The 15,573-nt window shown below is 39.2% G+C and overlaps 2 protein-coding genes and 1 long non-coding RNA gene across 3 annotated transcripts; 1 reads left to right on the top strand and 2 right to left on the bottom strand.

The window, feature by feature from the left end:
• Nucleotides 1-1,171: 1,171 nt before the first annotated feature.
• On the bottom strand, nt 1,172-3,745 carry LOC104456494 (ras-related protein RABA5b). Its single transcript, XM_010071300.3, has 2 exons — nt 3,279-3,745; nt 1,172-1,702 (listed from the first exon to the last, which is right to left on the bottom strand). The coding sequence occupies exons 1-2, from the start codon at nt 3,607-3,609 to the stop codon at nt 1,386-1,388; spliced, it is 648 nt and encodes a 215-aa protein (XP_010069602.1). The 5' UTR covers nt 3,610-3,745; the 3' UTR covers nt 1,172-1,385.
• A 1,299-nt stretch (nt 3,746-5,044) lies between these two features.
• On the bottom strand, nt 5,045-9,190 carry LOC104456493 (asparagine--tRNA ligase, cytoplasmic 2). Its single transcript, XM_010071299.3, has 8 exons — nt 8,624-9,190; nt 7,773-8,009; nt 6,963-7,550; nt 6,320-6,505; nt 6,158-6,219; nt 5,933-6,062; nt 5,739-5,797; nt 5,045-5,496 (listed from the first exon to the last, which is right to left on the bottom strand). Exons 1-8 carry the CDS (start codon nt 9,107-9,109, stop codon nt 5,313-5,315), a joined length of 1,932 nt encoding a protein of 643 aa, XP_010069601.2. The 5' UTR covers nt 9,110-9,190; the 3' UTR covers nt 5,045-5,312.
• Nucleotides 5,435-6,411, top strand: LOC120286813. Its single transcript, XR_005545518.1, has 2 exons — nt 5,435-5,576; nt 5,677-6,411. It is a non-coding gene; the product is annotated as an uncharacterized LOC120286813 (long non-coding RNA).
• Nucleotides 9,191-15,573: the final 6,383 nt, after the last annotated feature.

Here is a 15,573-nt window from a genome sequence, read left to right as displayed (position 1 = left end):
GATTTCTGCAGTTTTTATTCTCTAAGGACGTGTCCGGGTCGACTTGTAGGTTTCATCTTTGCTTAAGGGTCAATATCACGAAAAACTTCAAATTAATACACTTGTAAATAAATTTACCTAAAATTAATTTTTTGAGCAGAAAAAATCCTTGAACTAATACATTTGTGACAAATTAACCTTTTGTTGGTTTTCGTTATATTAGATTAATAACACGAAAAACACAAATCGGTATACCTATGACAAACTAATACACTCATCAACTTTTACATGTTATCCAATTTAGCAATTTGACGGTGAAATTTAATGGAAACTAATAAATGATAAATAGGTTAAAGGTGTATTAATTTGGAAATTTTTTGTGGTCGAAAAATTAGTTTTGAATGACACAAATGTACTGACTTGAGGTTTTTGTGGTATCAATCATTTATTTAAGGTGCGTATGATAACATTTATATTTTCAAAAATAATTTATATTTAATTTTTTATTTATTTCTGTTATATGGATAAATTTTTAAGCAAAAGAACGCGTTTAGTAATTATACAAAATTTGTATTCTTGGAATAAAAATGTATTTAGTCGTTGGCCTTGGCCATCGGTGGACAATCAACTAGCAAAAGAGGAGGATGAGAAAAAAAAGAAAGAAAAAAAGAAAGAGCAAAAAAAAAATACAAAATAGTTTGGGTTTGATTCTTGATTTGTTTCTAGAAATAAAGAGGCAATTTTTGTTACTTATTGATCATGTTCCAAAACTATTTTTGAAAACAAATTTGTTCTCGAGAACAAAAACGTACACAAATGGATTTTTGGTCTATTTTCGTTCTGCGGAACAAAAAAAAAACAAAGAATCAAGAAGATTACCAAATGCATCCTTAATCTAAAGCCTCAATCCCTCAAAATGCAAAAATTGGCATGGAGATTCACATAATTTGTTCTTCATAAATTTAAGAAGTAAAACTTTAATTTTTGGTTTTATTTAAAAAGGGAATGAAAACCTGAAGCGAAAATTTGGATTAGATTTGTTGAGATCTAATGGCACCAGAATTTGGAAATAAAATTGGTCGCGTGGATGGATGTAACGAACCGATAAAGGAAATGCCAATGGAAAACGTAAATCGCCTACCGAAAATGGATACCAAAGAGAGAGCGAGGAGATCCCATGCAACAATACATATGCTTGTTATCAATGACCGGGAAAATTCTCTCCTCAATAAAATTGAGTTTCGGTTTTTCAGACAAAAAGGAAGAAAACCGTAAAGTTCATTGGCCACGTATTAGGATACAAATTGATAAAATAAGACAGTGCAAGACACTTCCAAAAATTTGATGAAATAAAACAGTACAAGAGACTCCAAAAAATTGATGGAGCGTACATGAAGGATCGGACATCATCTAGCGCAGCACGAGTAGAAACTCCGACCTGACGAGTCCGCACCGTTTTTGGCGAGGGTCACTCGATTTACGGACAATTCCGCCTTGTATGAATCGGAGTTGAGGACCTTCCTGCTGATATTCTTGTATATCTCGCGGATAACAATCTCGAACGATATCTGAACATTCGTGGAATCGAGGGCGGAGGTCTCCATAAAGAATAGCCCTTCTGCTTCTGCAAGGGCTTTGCCCTCCTCGGTGCTCACCTCTCTGATATTGTTTAAATCACACTTGTTCCCAACAAGCATTCTTGCGACAGCGGTATCACAGTGAGCTGCATCATTGTTTAAAAAAATACAGTCAGCCTTTCTGACTAGAAAACAGGCACAAGAACATGCAGAAGGCGATCGCATTCTTCGCTGCATCATGTTTTGGGGCCACGAGCCCTCTAGAATTTAGGGTCAGAAGGGCAGGGTAGAGGCAATAAAATGCTTGGAGAAACTGGCTAGTCGGTTGCTGCTAATAGGTTTACTAGATCAGAGCATAATTCATCAGAGCAATATTAGGAAGGTAACTTGATCATAGGCAGTCACAATACCAAGGGAAGTAGATTGGATAACTTCTCAAATCACATGTAAGAATCAATATCATCTCAGTTAGCCTGTCTATATCATTCTCTTCAAAGTCATGATTTTTTAAGAATGCTGGGGTACCATAGGCAATATTTGTAGTTAGTTTAACACTAATCAATCACGATACACAAGTTTAGTGCTTCAAAAAAATAAAAAATGACGATACACAAGTTTCATTTTTTCAGATGCAAGTCAAATCAGAGACCAACAACTCTATGCGAGGCGCCTTTCCATGGATGGACGGTATTATTAACACGAGAAAGTTTTAAAAAGTCATGTTCTGAAAGGCTTCAACTGTTTCTAAACTTGGATGCGGAGACAAGACACAAACAGACAAGTAGAAACTTCTGTGAAACGAACTAGGGCATTTTCATGGAGAGATAACGATAATGGAAACACCAGAGTAGAGAAGCTCATGGGCAATCAGGGAAACATCATTCAACATATGCAGATAGGTTTCCACTATCAGTAGGAACTTTAGATCCATAACAACATTAAAATGGGCAGCCCATTAATAGCAAAGCAGTTAAACGATCCTTGAACATAAATGGTCAAATTAACCAAACCCGTCTTGCTTCCAATTGGGATGTGAATTGATATGCACGATGCAATTCAAAGCAACGATTCCAATTGGATGTGGATAGATTGTCGGTCAGATCCATCTTAGCGCACAACAAAACTACTAAATACCATTAACTATAGTGGTATAAAATTCCTTATAGAAAACTTCTCTGTGCTTCAATAAATTACACATGCTAAAATTACTCCCTACGACAAATCTAACCATCGAACATCTTATTCCTTTAGCCTACCCTGCATTCCATTCGCGCTTGACTCGGTGGCAAAGGGAACGAGGGAGTATCGGATTCATATCCCTAGCAGTGGCACTAATTAGTTGCTTCCGAGAATGCCCATCTATATATCCTTATCCATCTTTGCAGAAAAACATAGGTTGGTTTCGAGTCAGATTTTCTGCACTCTATAATGGAAGCAGACGACCAGACTGAAAATAGCATCACGCACACGGACCAAATGAAGAGCAGCGAGCGATCCCTGCATCCGCTTCGATTCAAGTCGCCTCTCAATTTCAACCGAAAGAGACAAAAGAAAAGACATCGACACACAGCTAAGCTTAACCAGACCCTAACCGATCGCCTTCAACCTTTCGCCCGCAGCAACCACGGCAATTCAACACAGCCTCCCAAGCAGCTCAAGCTCGCGAAGCAATCAAGCAAGCAAGCAAGCGTAATGCGCACGCGAGGGGAGAGTAGGGCTTACTATCGAGCTCGTCGAGCCACCGCTTGACGCTCTCGAAGGTGGTGCGGCGGGTGATGTCGTAGACGATGAGGGCGCCGACGGCGCCGCGGTAGTAGGCGGAGGTGACGGCGCGGAAGCGCTCCTGGCCGGCGGTGTCCCAGATCTGGGCCTTCACCTCCTTGCCGTCGATCTCCACGACCTGGGTCTGGAACTCGACCCCGATGGTGGCCTTGGTGTTGATGTCGAACTCGTCGAGCGCGAACCGGGAGAGGAGGTTGGACTTCCCGACGGCGGAGTCGCCGATCAGCACGATCTTGAAGAGGTACTCCTCCCCCCGCTCGTCGTCCTCCATCCGTGCCGGGTCGGGTCGGGTCGTGGCAATGCCGGAGCTGGTTCGGGTTAGGGTTTTTTGCGGTGGAGTAGGAGGAGGAGGAGACTGGTTTTTATACGGAGGGAGGCGAGGGAGTGTGAAATGGGAGGGAGGGAGAAGGACAGGAAGAGAGTTAAAACCTGACGTTGACAAGAAGCGCAGGGGAGACGGTGTGGCGGACACTGGGCGTGATTGGCGGGGTTTTTTGATTGAGGTGGGAATTTTATTCAAAAAAAATTTCTTAAAGTGAGGATTAATTTAATTAATTAATTAACTGGTTAATCTTTGTTTTTTATTTTTTTCCAGGAGAAGGGGTTTCGAATATTTGACTTTTATATTTTTGGGCGGTACCATGTTCGCGTCCTTTTGACTAAAAGAAGGCATTATATGGAGGGACCCGATTAATTATTGATATGACATCGGGTTTGATCAAATGATTGAAAAAAATTCATTTTTCATTGCTAATTTATGAACAGCCACTTTTCCATTTGGGATATATTTTCTAGAAATAGTAAAACTTAACATGAAAGTGTAATTAAATCCTAAAATTAACACCATCAATTTGATTAACAAAAAATGCTAATATGATATTTTTAGATTAATTATTAATTTCCACATGGAATATTTAGTTTAATTTGTATTTTTCACATGGAATTTTTATTATTTTCTATTCATTTTTTTTAAAATTAGATTTCAAAACTTGAAAGGAAAAGCTAAATTTTTTTTAAAAAACTTTAAAAAAAAAAAGTTAGAGTCGTTCCCTTGCCACCACCCATTGATGGAGTGGTCGGTGACCCTATCCCTTTTTTCTTTTACAATTTTTAAATAAATTTTAACTTTTCATTTTTAGTATAAAAATAATAAAAATGCCATGTGGAAAATTAAAATTAATTTTAAAATGTCACCTTAATATTTTTCATTAATCAAATTGATAATGTTAACTTAAAAATTTGATTTTACTAATTTGATAAATTTTAGAACTTAATTGCATTTTTTAAAATTTTTAAAACTCAATTATATTTTCTTGACAAATTTTAACACTTTATATTTCTTTATATTTCGAGATCCATTTTTATAATGTTCTGTCCGCAGACCCGTGAGCCGCGAAGAAGAAGAGCATCGTTTAAAGCATCCGGAAAGTCGTGCAAAGTTGTCTTGTCCCGATTCGGAAATTTCCCTTCTTTTTGTCGTGTGGTCTTCACTTTGGTCTCCAGCCATACAATCGTCAGTCAAAAGCCTTTGCCCTATTCTTCTATATCATCAGTGCAATCGCTTTCCGTATCGGAACGATCCCGTCCGTCGCTTTTTCTCCCATCTAATTTTCCAGCGCACATCCAGCTTTCTGACTCGAACCCAAGAACGGGCTCGACAATGGTAATGTCCATCGAGAATCATCTCCAGGTTTGAAAAGCAGGCGTCAAAGAAACGAATGCACACATACATCTCCTGTCATTTCCCCTTTAAATACTGTACATTTGTGATATCCCGAGTCTCCATTACTTCGAGTTATTCGTAAAAATAAAAAATAAAAAAATTGTTACAGCGAAACATGATCGTCTTGCAATCTGCAATGGTGCGGTTTCCGGCACGGCTATCCTTTTTCTTCTTCCCCTTTTTCCTTCTTTTTCTTTCCGGGTAATAACTGTGTAATGATCAATCCAAATTATTCGTTTTCGTATACATTTTCAGCAGTCGGCTTTGCCAAAACTTCTGGGGAAGGGGATAACATCCCTGACATCCGTGAGGCCGGTGGCAAACAGGACCATCAGGTCGAAACCGACGCTGAATCCCGAATGTTTGACGGTTCCGTGCCTCCGAAGATCCATGTACCACTCGTACTGCTCCTGAGGCACTCCCCTATCTTTCATCCTGAAAATTAAGATAACCCCCCAGCAGTATATCGTGTTATCAACAATTCTTATGTTGGTAAAGGAGCACAGTTCTGCGCAGTAAGAAAACACAATGAGCTATGATAATCTCATGCACTAGCCAGCTTAATCTTTTCCTGGAACTATCCATCTAATTCGATGTTTGATGTTCTCCATTCAGAGAGCATCGTATAGATTGCCTTAGTTTCTTGGCAAAAGAAGACAGCAGATTGGGTAGCTCACCTTTTGCTCAGTAAATCAATTCGTTCCTCACTTTGGCTACCCGTCAGAAGTCTTCCGACCTGCAAACCAGACGCGCAGAACGGATTTAGGACCAGGGCTACTAATTCTTGAATGAGAGCAACTGGGAATCTCTTCTTATATGAATTCGTGCTAACAAGGTTAAAGAAAAGAAGAAAGGAAAAGCAACACCTTACCTTCGGAAGGACCATATCGAAAGCAGCCACTGTCTCTCCATCATCATTTTGGCGTACGTAAAATGGCTTTACTTCTTTTGGATAATTGTAGACGATCACGGGGCTCTTATGAATCTCATCCGCCAAGTAGCTGTCATAACATAAACAGGAGCTACATTCACTGGAAAAGAAAGGTCCTTTCCAAGGTAATCGACAGGTCTATATTACCGCCACTATCTACAGTACCTGAGATGTTCTGCGGTTAGAGCACCACCCTCTTCAATTTTCATTTCCTTATTATCTGCGGCCTAGAAGCAAAACCAGAACATTAGTGAGACTCAGATTTGACAGCGCCCGCTCTACGTGTATTTGCATTTTGACAAATAAGATGATGAGGCGTAGACTAACCTTTTTCAAAGCCTCCACTGCTTCTCTGTAGGTGATCTTGACAGATGGTTTCGACAGTATTGATTGAAGGCGATCTATGCTTGCTTTGTCAATTCGTTTAGCAACAAATTGTAAGTCTTCAGCACAATTATCCATGATCCACTTGCAGGAGAATTTGAAGAAATTTTCGGCACACTTCATGACATCCTAAATAATCACAAGGCATAATGAGATCAAGTGGAGAACAAAGAATGGAGGAGGCCCTCTCACTACCTTCGCCTAATTATCCTCGGACATACGTTAAAGATCCTCAGAGAAGAGATTACACAAAACACAGTTTTAACTTAGTCAATAGGCGAACTCTTATTAAACATAGAACAAAATCCCAGATCTAATTGTCCGAGCCAATAAAAACAGATGTACATTCTGCAATATACTGATGAGAACTTCCAATAACGACAGTAACGGAGACTACACAGAGAAATCAAGATGTCAGAAAAAGCTGGCTGCAGCCTTAGTTTTTCCATGCATACAAATTTCTAGCGAGAAAATATAATGAGTAGCCCTTACAGTGCTTTATTCAACACGGTGGTGCTATTCACAAGACAGCTATGGTTTAATGTGGAGTGACTGGATATTTATGGCAGGAATTTATAAGTTTTACCTCTAACTCGGAAAATGCAATTTCAACCTCAACCATCCACATCTCTGCAGCTTCTTTATGTGATTCTGATCTATCTGCTTGAAATCTGGGTCCAAAAGAGTAAACCTGTCCCAAGGCACAGGCATAACTTTCCAGATGTAACCGACCAGAAGCTGTTAGGTAAGTCTTATTTGGAAAGAAATCTTCAAAGAATTTCATTTCTTCAGCATTCATAGGAGTTCCACGCTTTAATTTTTCTTGCGCTTCTAATTGTGATGCTAGCCCATCTGTTTTCTTTAAATCCTGAAGGGCAGCAACAAGTGCCTCCCTATTGCTGTCGGTTCTCTTGAGTTCTTCAACGAGCTTACTTTTCTCCCTTGCAGCAGCCTTTATGGCTTCAACACTTACACCATCGCTCCCCTTCACGACAGTTTGATCCCTCTTCGAATCTGTTAACCCAGGAAGTACAACTAGATGGAACTTTTGGCTAGATCCTTCATCATCTGTACTTGTGATGATTGGTACTTGCACATTGAGGAAACCATTATCGTGAAAGAATAAGTGGGTAGCAAAAGTGAGGGCATTTCGTATACGCATAACAGATGCCACCTGCATGAGCCGTAAACATTTCCATTAAGTTGTTAGCAAACTTCGGTCGAACAAGCTTTTTCTGTCAGGAAATAACCCGACAGTTGGTTGAGTATCTGAAATTAAACAGGATGATTCTCTTGTTTGCCCCTAAAGTATAGGTAAAATCTCCTCAAAAGAAGCACCAGCATTCTTCAACTGCTGCTCTAAACTACTAATATCAAATCGACAAAGGAAATTTACCGTAGTTGTACGAGGTCGAAACTGCAAGCTGTTTCTCAAAGAATCCAAAGGCAGTCGCTTCTTTGATAATATGTAACTGTCCTGATCTACCATCCCAATGTGAAGAATGTTCTCTGCTTTAAGCTCGACGGTGTGCTTGCCTTGTGTTTCTGGCTTCGTCAATGTGCCTTCGACCAACAAGCATGTCCCAGTAGGGAGGAGCAGACTTGGGGAAGCTAATGAGGAGTCTACCTCTACCTGAAACATTGTATAGCAAGGAAAGTCGCTGTCAGGGCATGTATAATTAGGATTTAGTAGTTGACTTGTACCTAAAAAATAACGAACTACTATTCATATGTAGGAGTTATAGCCAAAAGCTTCCATTTCTACCATTGATCCAATAGCCACCGCTGAACATGACAAATCAACAAAAACCATTTCAACACTGTGATGCTAACTTCAGGCCACTTCCTTAACCAGTACAACCATGTCAAATCTGTCACGACTCACTCACAAGGTCATACGCATTCACGCCTATCCTATCACGTCGAATCCATCTTATTCTGTCACAAGGGTCAGAGAAGGACACCTAAGAGATGAAAAGAAACCTCCTAATTCCTAGTCATCCAGCCTAGAGGCCTCCTGCTGCCTATTCAGGTATGTCTCTGAACCCAAGAATTCATCGAAAGTGACTCGCTGTCATTCATCGCATGGCGTCGGAGTTAGATTATCATAATTCTGGCAGATATGTGATAGATTGCCGTGCAGGGAGAGTGCTGGACAATATAAACCTTCATTTACTGTCTAATTAAACCTGTAATGAATTGAGAGCAATCTCGCGTAAGCTCTCAACTTAAAGAAAGCTCACGTACCAGCAAGGTCGCGACGCAAGAACCGTCGCTAATCTGCAAAAGGGCAATGGATGGTGGCGGCGGGGACGGCACTGGCCCTGGCTTAGCGCCGGCAGCTTCGATCCTCTGCCGTGTAGGATGACCGCCTCCACCGAAGACCTTCATGATCGACCTAAAGATCGGTATCCGAGTCTGGAACAACTCCACGCAGCTGACGTCCTTATGCTCCGCCCCGACAACCTTATCCTGGACCGGCGGCGCAGGCGCCGGGGCAGCCGGCGCTTCCTTCTTCTCCTCCCTGGAGGACTTCACCCAGCCTCCGACCACGAGCTTCTCCCCGACCAGCCCCAGCCCGCCGTCGCTCCGCTCCAGGACCGTCCGCAGCACCACTCGGCTGGAGTACTTGGACGGAGCCGCCGGAGCAACGACGGCAGCAGCAGCCGCAGCTGGAGCTGGAGAGGGGACCCGAGGGGGAGCCTCAGCCGGAGCTGCTTCGCGGGAGGCCATGTTGCAACGTCAAATGAGAAGAGAAAAGCGTCGAGTCGAGATGGCGAAGCGGCGCAGAGCGTGTAGAGCGGGGTTATACGTATGGCGGGAGGATGGGGTGGGGTGATATAGAAGGAAGGAGGCGCTTGGTGGGGGGGATGCTTTGCTTGGGGGAGGGAGCGTGGCATGGTAGGAGAGGATGGAGGGGAAGGAAAGGGATTGTTTCCGAGCTTCGACATCCGGGTGACGACGATGATCGCAGGGAGACGGAAAGATGGCGCGCGAGAGAGAGAGAGAAAGAGGGAGAGACGGTGGTTAAGGTATTCGTATTCTTGAAGGTGTTGGAGATTCGCTGCGTTTCCATTCGAGCGTGGCTTGCTAGGGAGGAAGTAAGTCCAGACGGTGTCCAGACGGTACGGGAAGTGGAGAGCGTGGGAGGGAGGGAAACGTGGGCCCAGTTTATTGGGCCGAAGTTTTCGTTACCGGTTCGAATAATGGAAAAAGAAAGAACCGTTTTCTCTAAGAAAATATTGCCCATGTTTTGTGTTCCGGTGTGGAGAATAATGAAAGAAGGTGAAAAAAAAATTATTTATTTGGGAAAATATAATACTATTTCTTCATTGATTCTCTGTACGAGTATGCTCATATTCATAGTAGAAAGGAAAATAAAAGAAAGAATAAAATATGATTACGTACTATTACATTTTCCTGTTCTATCTTCGAATATCCATAACTGAATCAACTAGAATCATAATCGAGAATAAAATCAACTCTTTCTCTGGCATTGGGGCTTAGTGAAAATAACTGTATGTTGTTCCATTGTCCTAATTCCTCGAGTTATGAAATGATAGTCAACTTCTATATGTTTTGTCCTTTCATAAAAGATGGAATTGGTTACCGATTTAAGTGCAGCATCATTGTCACAAGGTAGCTCGATTGCTCCATCAAGTTGTACTCTAAGATTCGAAAGTAGGTCTCGTATCCACACTATTTCGCAAACCGTCTTTGTCATAGCCCGTTATTTTGATTCGACTAATGATAGAAAAACAGTTGATTGCTTCTTAGTCTTCCACAAAACAAGAAATTTTGCTAATTTAACGCAAACACCTGTAACAGATTTATTGGGCAAGTTGCATAATCAATATCACAATAAGCCATTATCTTCATGTCACAATCATGCAACAATGGAACTCTAAGTCTTGAACATCCCTTCAAATATTTTACAGCATTCAATTTTGCATTTATATGGGACTACTTTGGACTATGCATAAACTAATTGAGTATCTAAACTGCAAAGCATATATCAAAATGGTCAGAGTGAGGTAGATCAACTTCCCAAAACTGATGGATCTTGAAGCAACTAGTCTTTGTTAGACAATGAAGTACCTCTATCATATTCAAATGTTGTGAGCTTGACATTTTATTCAATAAGAATACAGCTGGCTTGTATCCTAATAAACCCATTTCAAATAGAATCTCCAAGACGAATTTCTGTTAATTGAGACATATCCCTTTATTAGATTTAGCTATCTCAATCTCGAGAAAGTACTTGGGAGATCCCAAGTCTTTGATATGGAAATTTGAATGTAGGTATTCTTTAAACTTTGTAATGGCAAAGTTGTTATTTTCCATGATTAGTATGTCATTAACATATATCAACAAGTAAATTGATGAGGTACTTTTGGTCCAAGAGAATAAAGCATAGTCATGTTTGGAGTGCTGAAAACCCGCATTTGTAAGTGCAGTAGTAAATTTCATGTACTAGTGCTAAGAAGCCTGCTTGAGTCCATACAAGGACTTACGTAGATGACATACTCGAGACTCCCCCTGTCTATGTGAAGGCCAAAAGATTCGTTGAGATCACTATGAAGGAAAGCATTATGGACATCCATCCAATGTAATTCCCAATTTTGGAATGCAGCAATAGATAGGAAGGAATGGATGGTTATTTCTTTAGCTACGAGAGAAAAAGTATCATGATAATGGAAACCAACCTGCTGAGTAAATCCTTTAGCAACAAATCTAGCCTTATAATGCTCAACAAAACCATGAAAACACATTGAAGAGCACGTGGATCCAATCTATCCCTAGGCCCCATAGTTGTCGCATAGCATAGACAAACAAAATCTTTCAGGTGTCTTAACTCCGGTGATTTCCCAAAAAGCAACTCAAGTGGACACCTGTCAAGAATTCTAGTTGGCATGCGATTAATCAAATACGCCGTAGTGACCACACAATTTCTCAAAAAAATTCAAGAATTGATGCTTGGTATTTAGGAGCTCGAGCTACTTCTAAAAGATGATGATATGTACACTCTATAACTCCATTTTGTTAAGGAGTGTAGGTGCAAGAAGTTTCATAAAGTATTCCATGAGAAGCAAATAAAGAGTTACATTCTGTGGTGGAAAATTCGTGTCCGTTGTTTGTTCGAATTTTTTGAACAGATGTATTAAATTGATTTTTTAACCAAGGAAAGAAATTTTGCTAGATTGGAGAATGTTTGACTCTTGGATTGCATGAGGAGGACCCAAGTAGCTCGAGTATGATCATCAACAATAGTCAAGAAGAATAGGGACCCATCACGATGAGGGATATGATAGGGACCCCATATATCAACATGAATCAAAGAAAATGCACTCGCAACTTGAGATGTGCTTATAGGAAATGATGAATGAGATTGTTTTGCTAAAAGATAAATTGGGCAATTTGGATAGGGAAAGTGTGCATCATGACCCAAACCTTGACGAGAAATATAATTTTTATTGCTAGTAGTGGCATTACAAGAAATGTTTTTATTTAGCAATGAAAAATTATAGTCCTTTGGAAAGCTAATCCAAAAATAGTCCTTGTGTAACACTACCGAAGCCCATCATTTTGCCAATCAAATGGTCTTGAAATAAATAATTTTCGGAATTGAATTCAACGTGACAATGGTTGTCCTCACATATTTTTGATACATATATGAGATTGATTTGAAATTCAGGTATGTATAGGAGATTCTTGAGAGTAATGTTTCGGCTAAGGTGAACGGTACCAATCTTAGTAACAAAAGTAATAGTACCATTGGGAAGACAAAGAGACACAAAAGGATGTATTTTTGATTGTCATGAAAAAATAAAAATCATCACAAATTATGTGGTCACTGGCACCAAAGTTGATTATCCATGCATAAATTGAAGTATTATTGCTTTCGAAAAGGTATATGAGAATCCTACATTTTTGCCTGCAATCTTTAGCTTATTCAAGGTCTTTGTGACGTTCGATACTGGTCAAGGGTAATTGTCTAATTTGCCCGTCCAGTTCCTTGTGCCATGACTTGATAAGTAGAACAATTTCTCTCTCGTTTTTCTTTATTAGTTGGTTTGCTATGTAATTTCTAACAAGTATCTATAGTATGATAACCGAATTAATTATAATTAGAGTCAAGAATAAAATCAATTTCTTCTCCAACAAATAAGAAGGCATTACAAATTGCCCCCCCGTGTCCAAGTGGGCCCAGGTTGTTTGGGCCCAGGTTGTTTGGTAGCCAGGGAACATTTTGAACTTTGGTAAGTTTGGTCCGACAATAAAAAATGAATAGAAACACGTTTGGTAAATTTTATTCTTTTTTGTTTCTTTTAATTTTTAAATATTTTTTTTTTTTTTGAGACCCTACACGCTCGAGACCCTCGCCTCCGGGCGAGGCCGAGCTTGTGCCATCAGGCCGGCCCGAAAAAAAAAGAAAAAAAAAGAAGAAAAGAAGAAGAGAAGAAGAAGAGAGAGAAAGAAATGTTTCTTTTGGAGCAAGAAACAACAAATTGTTGTTTCGATCTTAAAACAAAAAAAAAAAAAGGCCCGTTCTTTTGAGCATGCACGCCCTTGGTAGCCACATTTTGAACTTCGGAGCGACATTTATTTTTCACACCCGAGACCCTCTCAACGATCACCGCACCGCATGATCAACGACCATCAATCGGCGAACCATCGTGCCCGGCTGGCAAAAGACGTATGTAATATTTTCTCATTTTTTTCTTATTTTAAGTTCGGATAATTTCGAACTCAAAGTCATCATTCGTCACTCTACTTAATATTGCAATTTAGACCATCTTTCTCCTTTTGCATTGAACCCCTTTTTAATATTTCAAAAAAGAAAACCGAAAAATCAATCCAAACTTAACCAACTCTTTGGGTCGGAGTGTGATTCGGTTCAAAACTAATGCACACCCAGCCAATTTGATTTTGTTTGGGTTTTTGAAAATCCGAACCATTGACACCTCGTTACTGATGCAATTCATCTATTGACGTAGAGTTGCTAATATTGTAATATCAATTTACGTGATATCTAGGACGAAAAAAATAATTGAGGAGGATAGAGAACGAGGTAAGAGTAGTTGCCCAACCGTTTAGGAGAGTTTGACTGCCTTTTTGTGAACATAAACAGAGGTTAATTGATGCTCTTATGTTTAGGAAAGAGTCGTTGGACTCACGCTTGCATGAGGGAGAAAGGAGTTGCCCCCATTAATGCCACGATCTAGGAAGCACCAACACATTTTTCGAGAGCATTCGTATCGTGTCGGATACTCCGACATGCGATTAACAAGTATTGAAAAATTCAACACATGATCAACTTTCTTGATGTGCTTCGCACGCTAGTTTGAAATTTCGACACACACGAGATTAATTTTAAAAATTTTCAATAAATGACGGGTTAAAATTTAAATATGCAAAAAAATAATAAAGGGGGAAAGAAATGATTAATTTTCTAATCGAAACAATGAATGATATTAATAAATGATGAATTAAGGTTTTTATTGTAAATTCATTATAGTCTTTTTTATTCTTTATTTGTTTGTGAATTTGAATTGAATTATTTTGATTGAAATAATCATAAAAATGATAATTTATAATGTAAATATAAAATATACATTTAATATACAAAGTATCCCAATGTGTTGAAATTTTTTTTTTTTTAAAATGATAATTTATAATCATAAATGGTGCTACTTAGGCTATGATTGCTATTTGGCTAGAGCAACATTCGCAACTCTAGGTGTCACAATGCTTGCTCAATTGTCATTTTCCCATTGTCCTCTTCGACTCTCCCTTATCGATGGCCTCGGAGGTAAATGATACTTTCCCCTTTCTCTAATGTAACACAATCATCTGATCCGAGTCACCCTAAGAAATCTTCAATTAAAGGTTTATTTAATAACATAAAAACAAATGCGTGATCTTATTTTTTTATTCTCTAGAACAAAAAAAAAATGTTTGATTATTTTTGTGTATGAATTTATTCCTGAGAATAAATTTGGAACAAGATTAAAAGCATAAAAAAAAGTTTCTTTGTTATCGAGAAAAATTCTAGAATCAAGTCAATTTTTTTTTTCTTTCCTTTTCTCTTCTTCCTCCTCTCAGCCGACATGAGGTTGGCCTCGCGCTGGCTTGGCTAGGCCGAGCCTCAAGGCGGCTAAGTGAGGCTAGGCCTCACCAGATCTAGGCAAAGTTAAGCCTCATTAGTGGTTGGGCAAGAGCCTCGCCCTAGCTTGGTGAGGCTCCAGCGAGCTCGCCAGATCTCGCCTAGTCAATTACTAGCCATCATTGTGATGAAGAAAAAGAGGAGAACAAAAAGAAAAAAAAAAGAGAAAAATATAATGAAAGTATTTAAAAATCAAAAGAAATTATAATTCACAAAAAAACTTTAAGAGTTATACTAAACGCATTTCTATTTCAAGAATAAAAAATTTGGACAATAAGCGAATGCCTTTAAATGTTCAGAAATTCGTTCGGTTGATAGAATGTAAAAAAATCATTTCCAAATAGAAATTATAGGAATAGTTTCCGCACTCTAAGGCATTGTTTGGTAACCGTCCAAACAATGCCTGATTCTGATTTTTTGTTCCCATAATTAGTTTGGGAACAAAATCGTTATACTAAACGCATTTTTATTTCAAGAATACAAATTTTGGACAATAAGCAAATGCCTTTAAATGTTCAGAAATTCGTTCGGTTGATAGAATGTAAAAGAATCATTTCCAAATAGAAATTATAGGAATAGTTTCCGCACTCTAAGGCATTTTTTGGTAACCGTCCAAACAGTGTTTGATTCTGATTTTTTGTTCCCAGAATCAGTTTGGGAATAGAATTGTGTTTGGTAAAATTTTTGTTCCTAAAACAATTTTGGACAAGAATTGAGAATAATAAAAAAAAAAAAAATGTGATTCTTGGTTTGGGAATCAAAGAAAGAATCAAAACAGTAAAAGTCTTCTTTTTCCCTTCCGCCATCTCATGATTTGTCCACCACTACCCGCCATTGTCTGCTGCCACCTGTTGCCATCCGCCACCACCTGCCACCGTCCGTCGCCAGTCGCCGTTCGCTAGTCCGGCGAGCTCATCGGAGGCAAGACTAGCCATCGGCAAAAAAGGAAAAAAGAAAAGAAAAGAAAAAAAGAAAAAAAGTATTTAAAAATTAAAAGAAATTGATTTGGAACTAATCAATAAAGACGACA

This window comes from Eucalyptus grandis, chromosome 8 (assembly GCF_016545825.1).
Source record: "Eucalyptus grandis isolate ANBG69807.140 chromosome 8, ASM1654582v1, whole genome shotgun sequence".
In the NCBI taxonomy this organism is placed as follows: Eukaryota; Viridiplantae; Streptophyta; class Magnoliopsida; order Myrtales; family Myrtaceae; genus Eucalyptus; species Eucalyptus grandis.
This window is presented reverse-complemented; position numbering and strand designations above follow the sequence as displayed.

Coding starts and splice junctions, on each gene's coding strand:
- LOC104456493 (XM_010071299.3), bottom strand. CDS start 9,109: ATGGCCTCCCGCGAAGCAGCTCCGGCTGAGGCTCCCCCTCGGGTCCCC. Junction 6,506..6,962: donor TTGCATTTTCCGAGTTAGAG/GTAAAACTTATA, acceptor GTGATTATTTAG/GATGTCATGAAGTGTGCCGA. Junction 6,063..6,157: donor CTAACCGCAGAACATCTCAG/GTACTGTAGATA, acceptor ATGTTATGACAG/CTACTTGGCGGATGAGATTC.
- LOC104456494 (XM_010071300.3), bottom strand. CDS start 3,609: ATGGAGGACGACGAGCGGGGGGAGGAGTACCTCTTCAAGATCGTGCTG. Junction 1,703..3,278: donor GTGGCTCGACGAGCTCGATA/GTAAGCCCTACT, acceptor ACAATGATGCAG/CTCACTGTGATACCGCTGTC.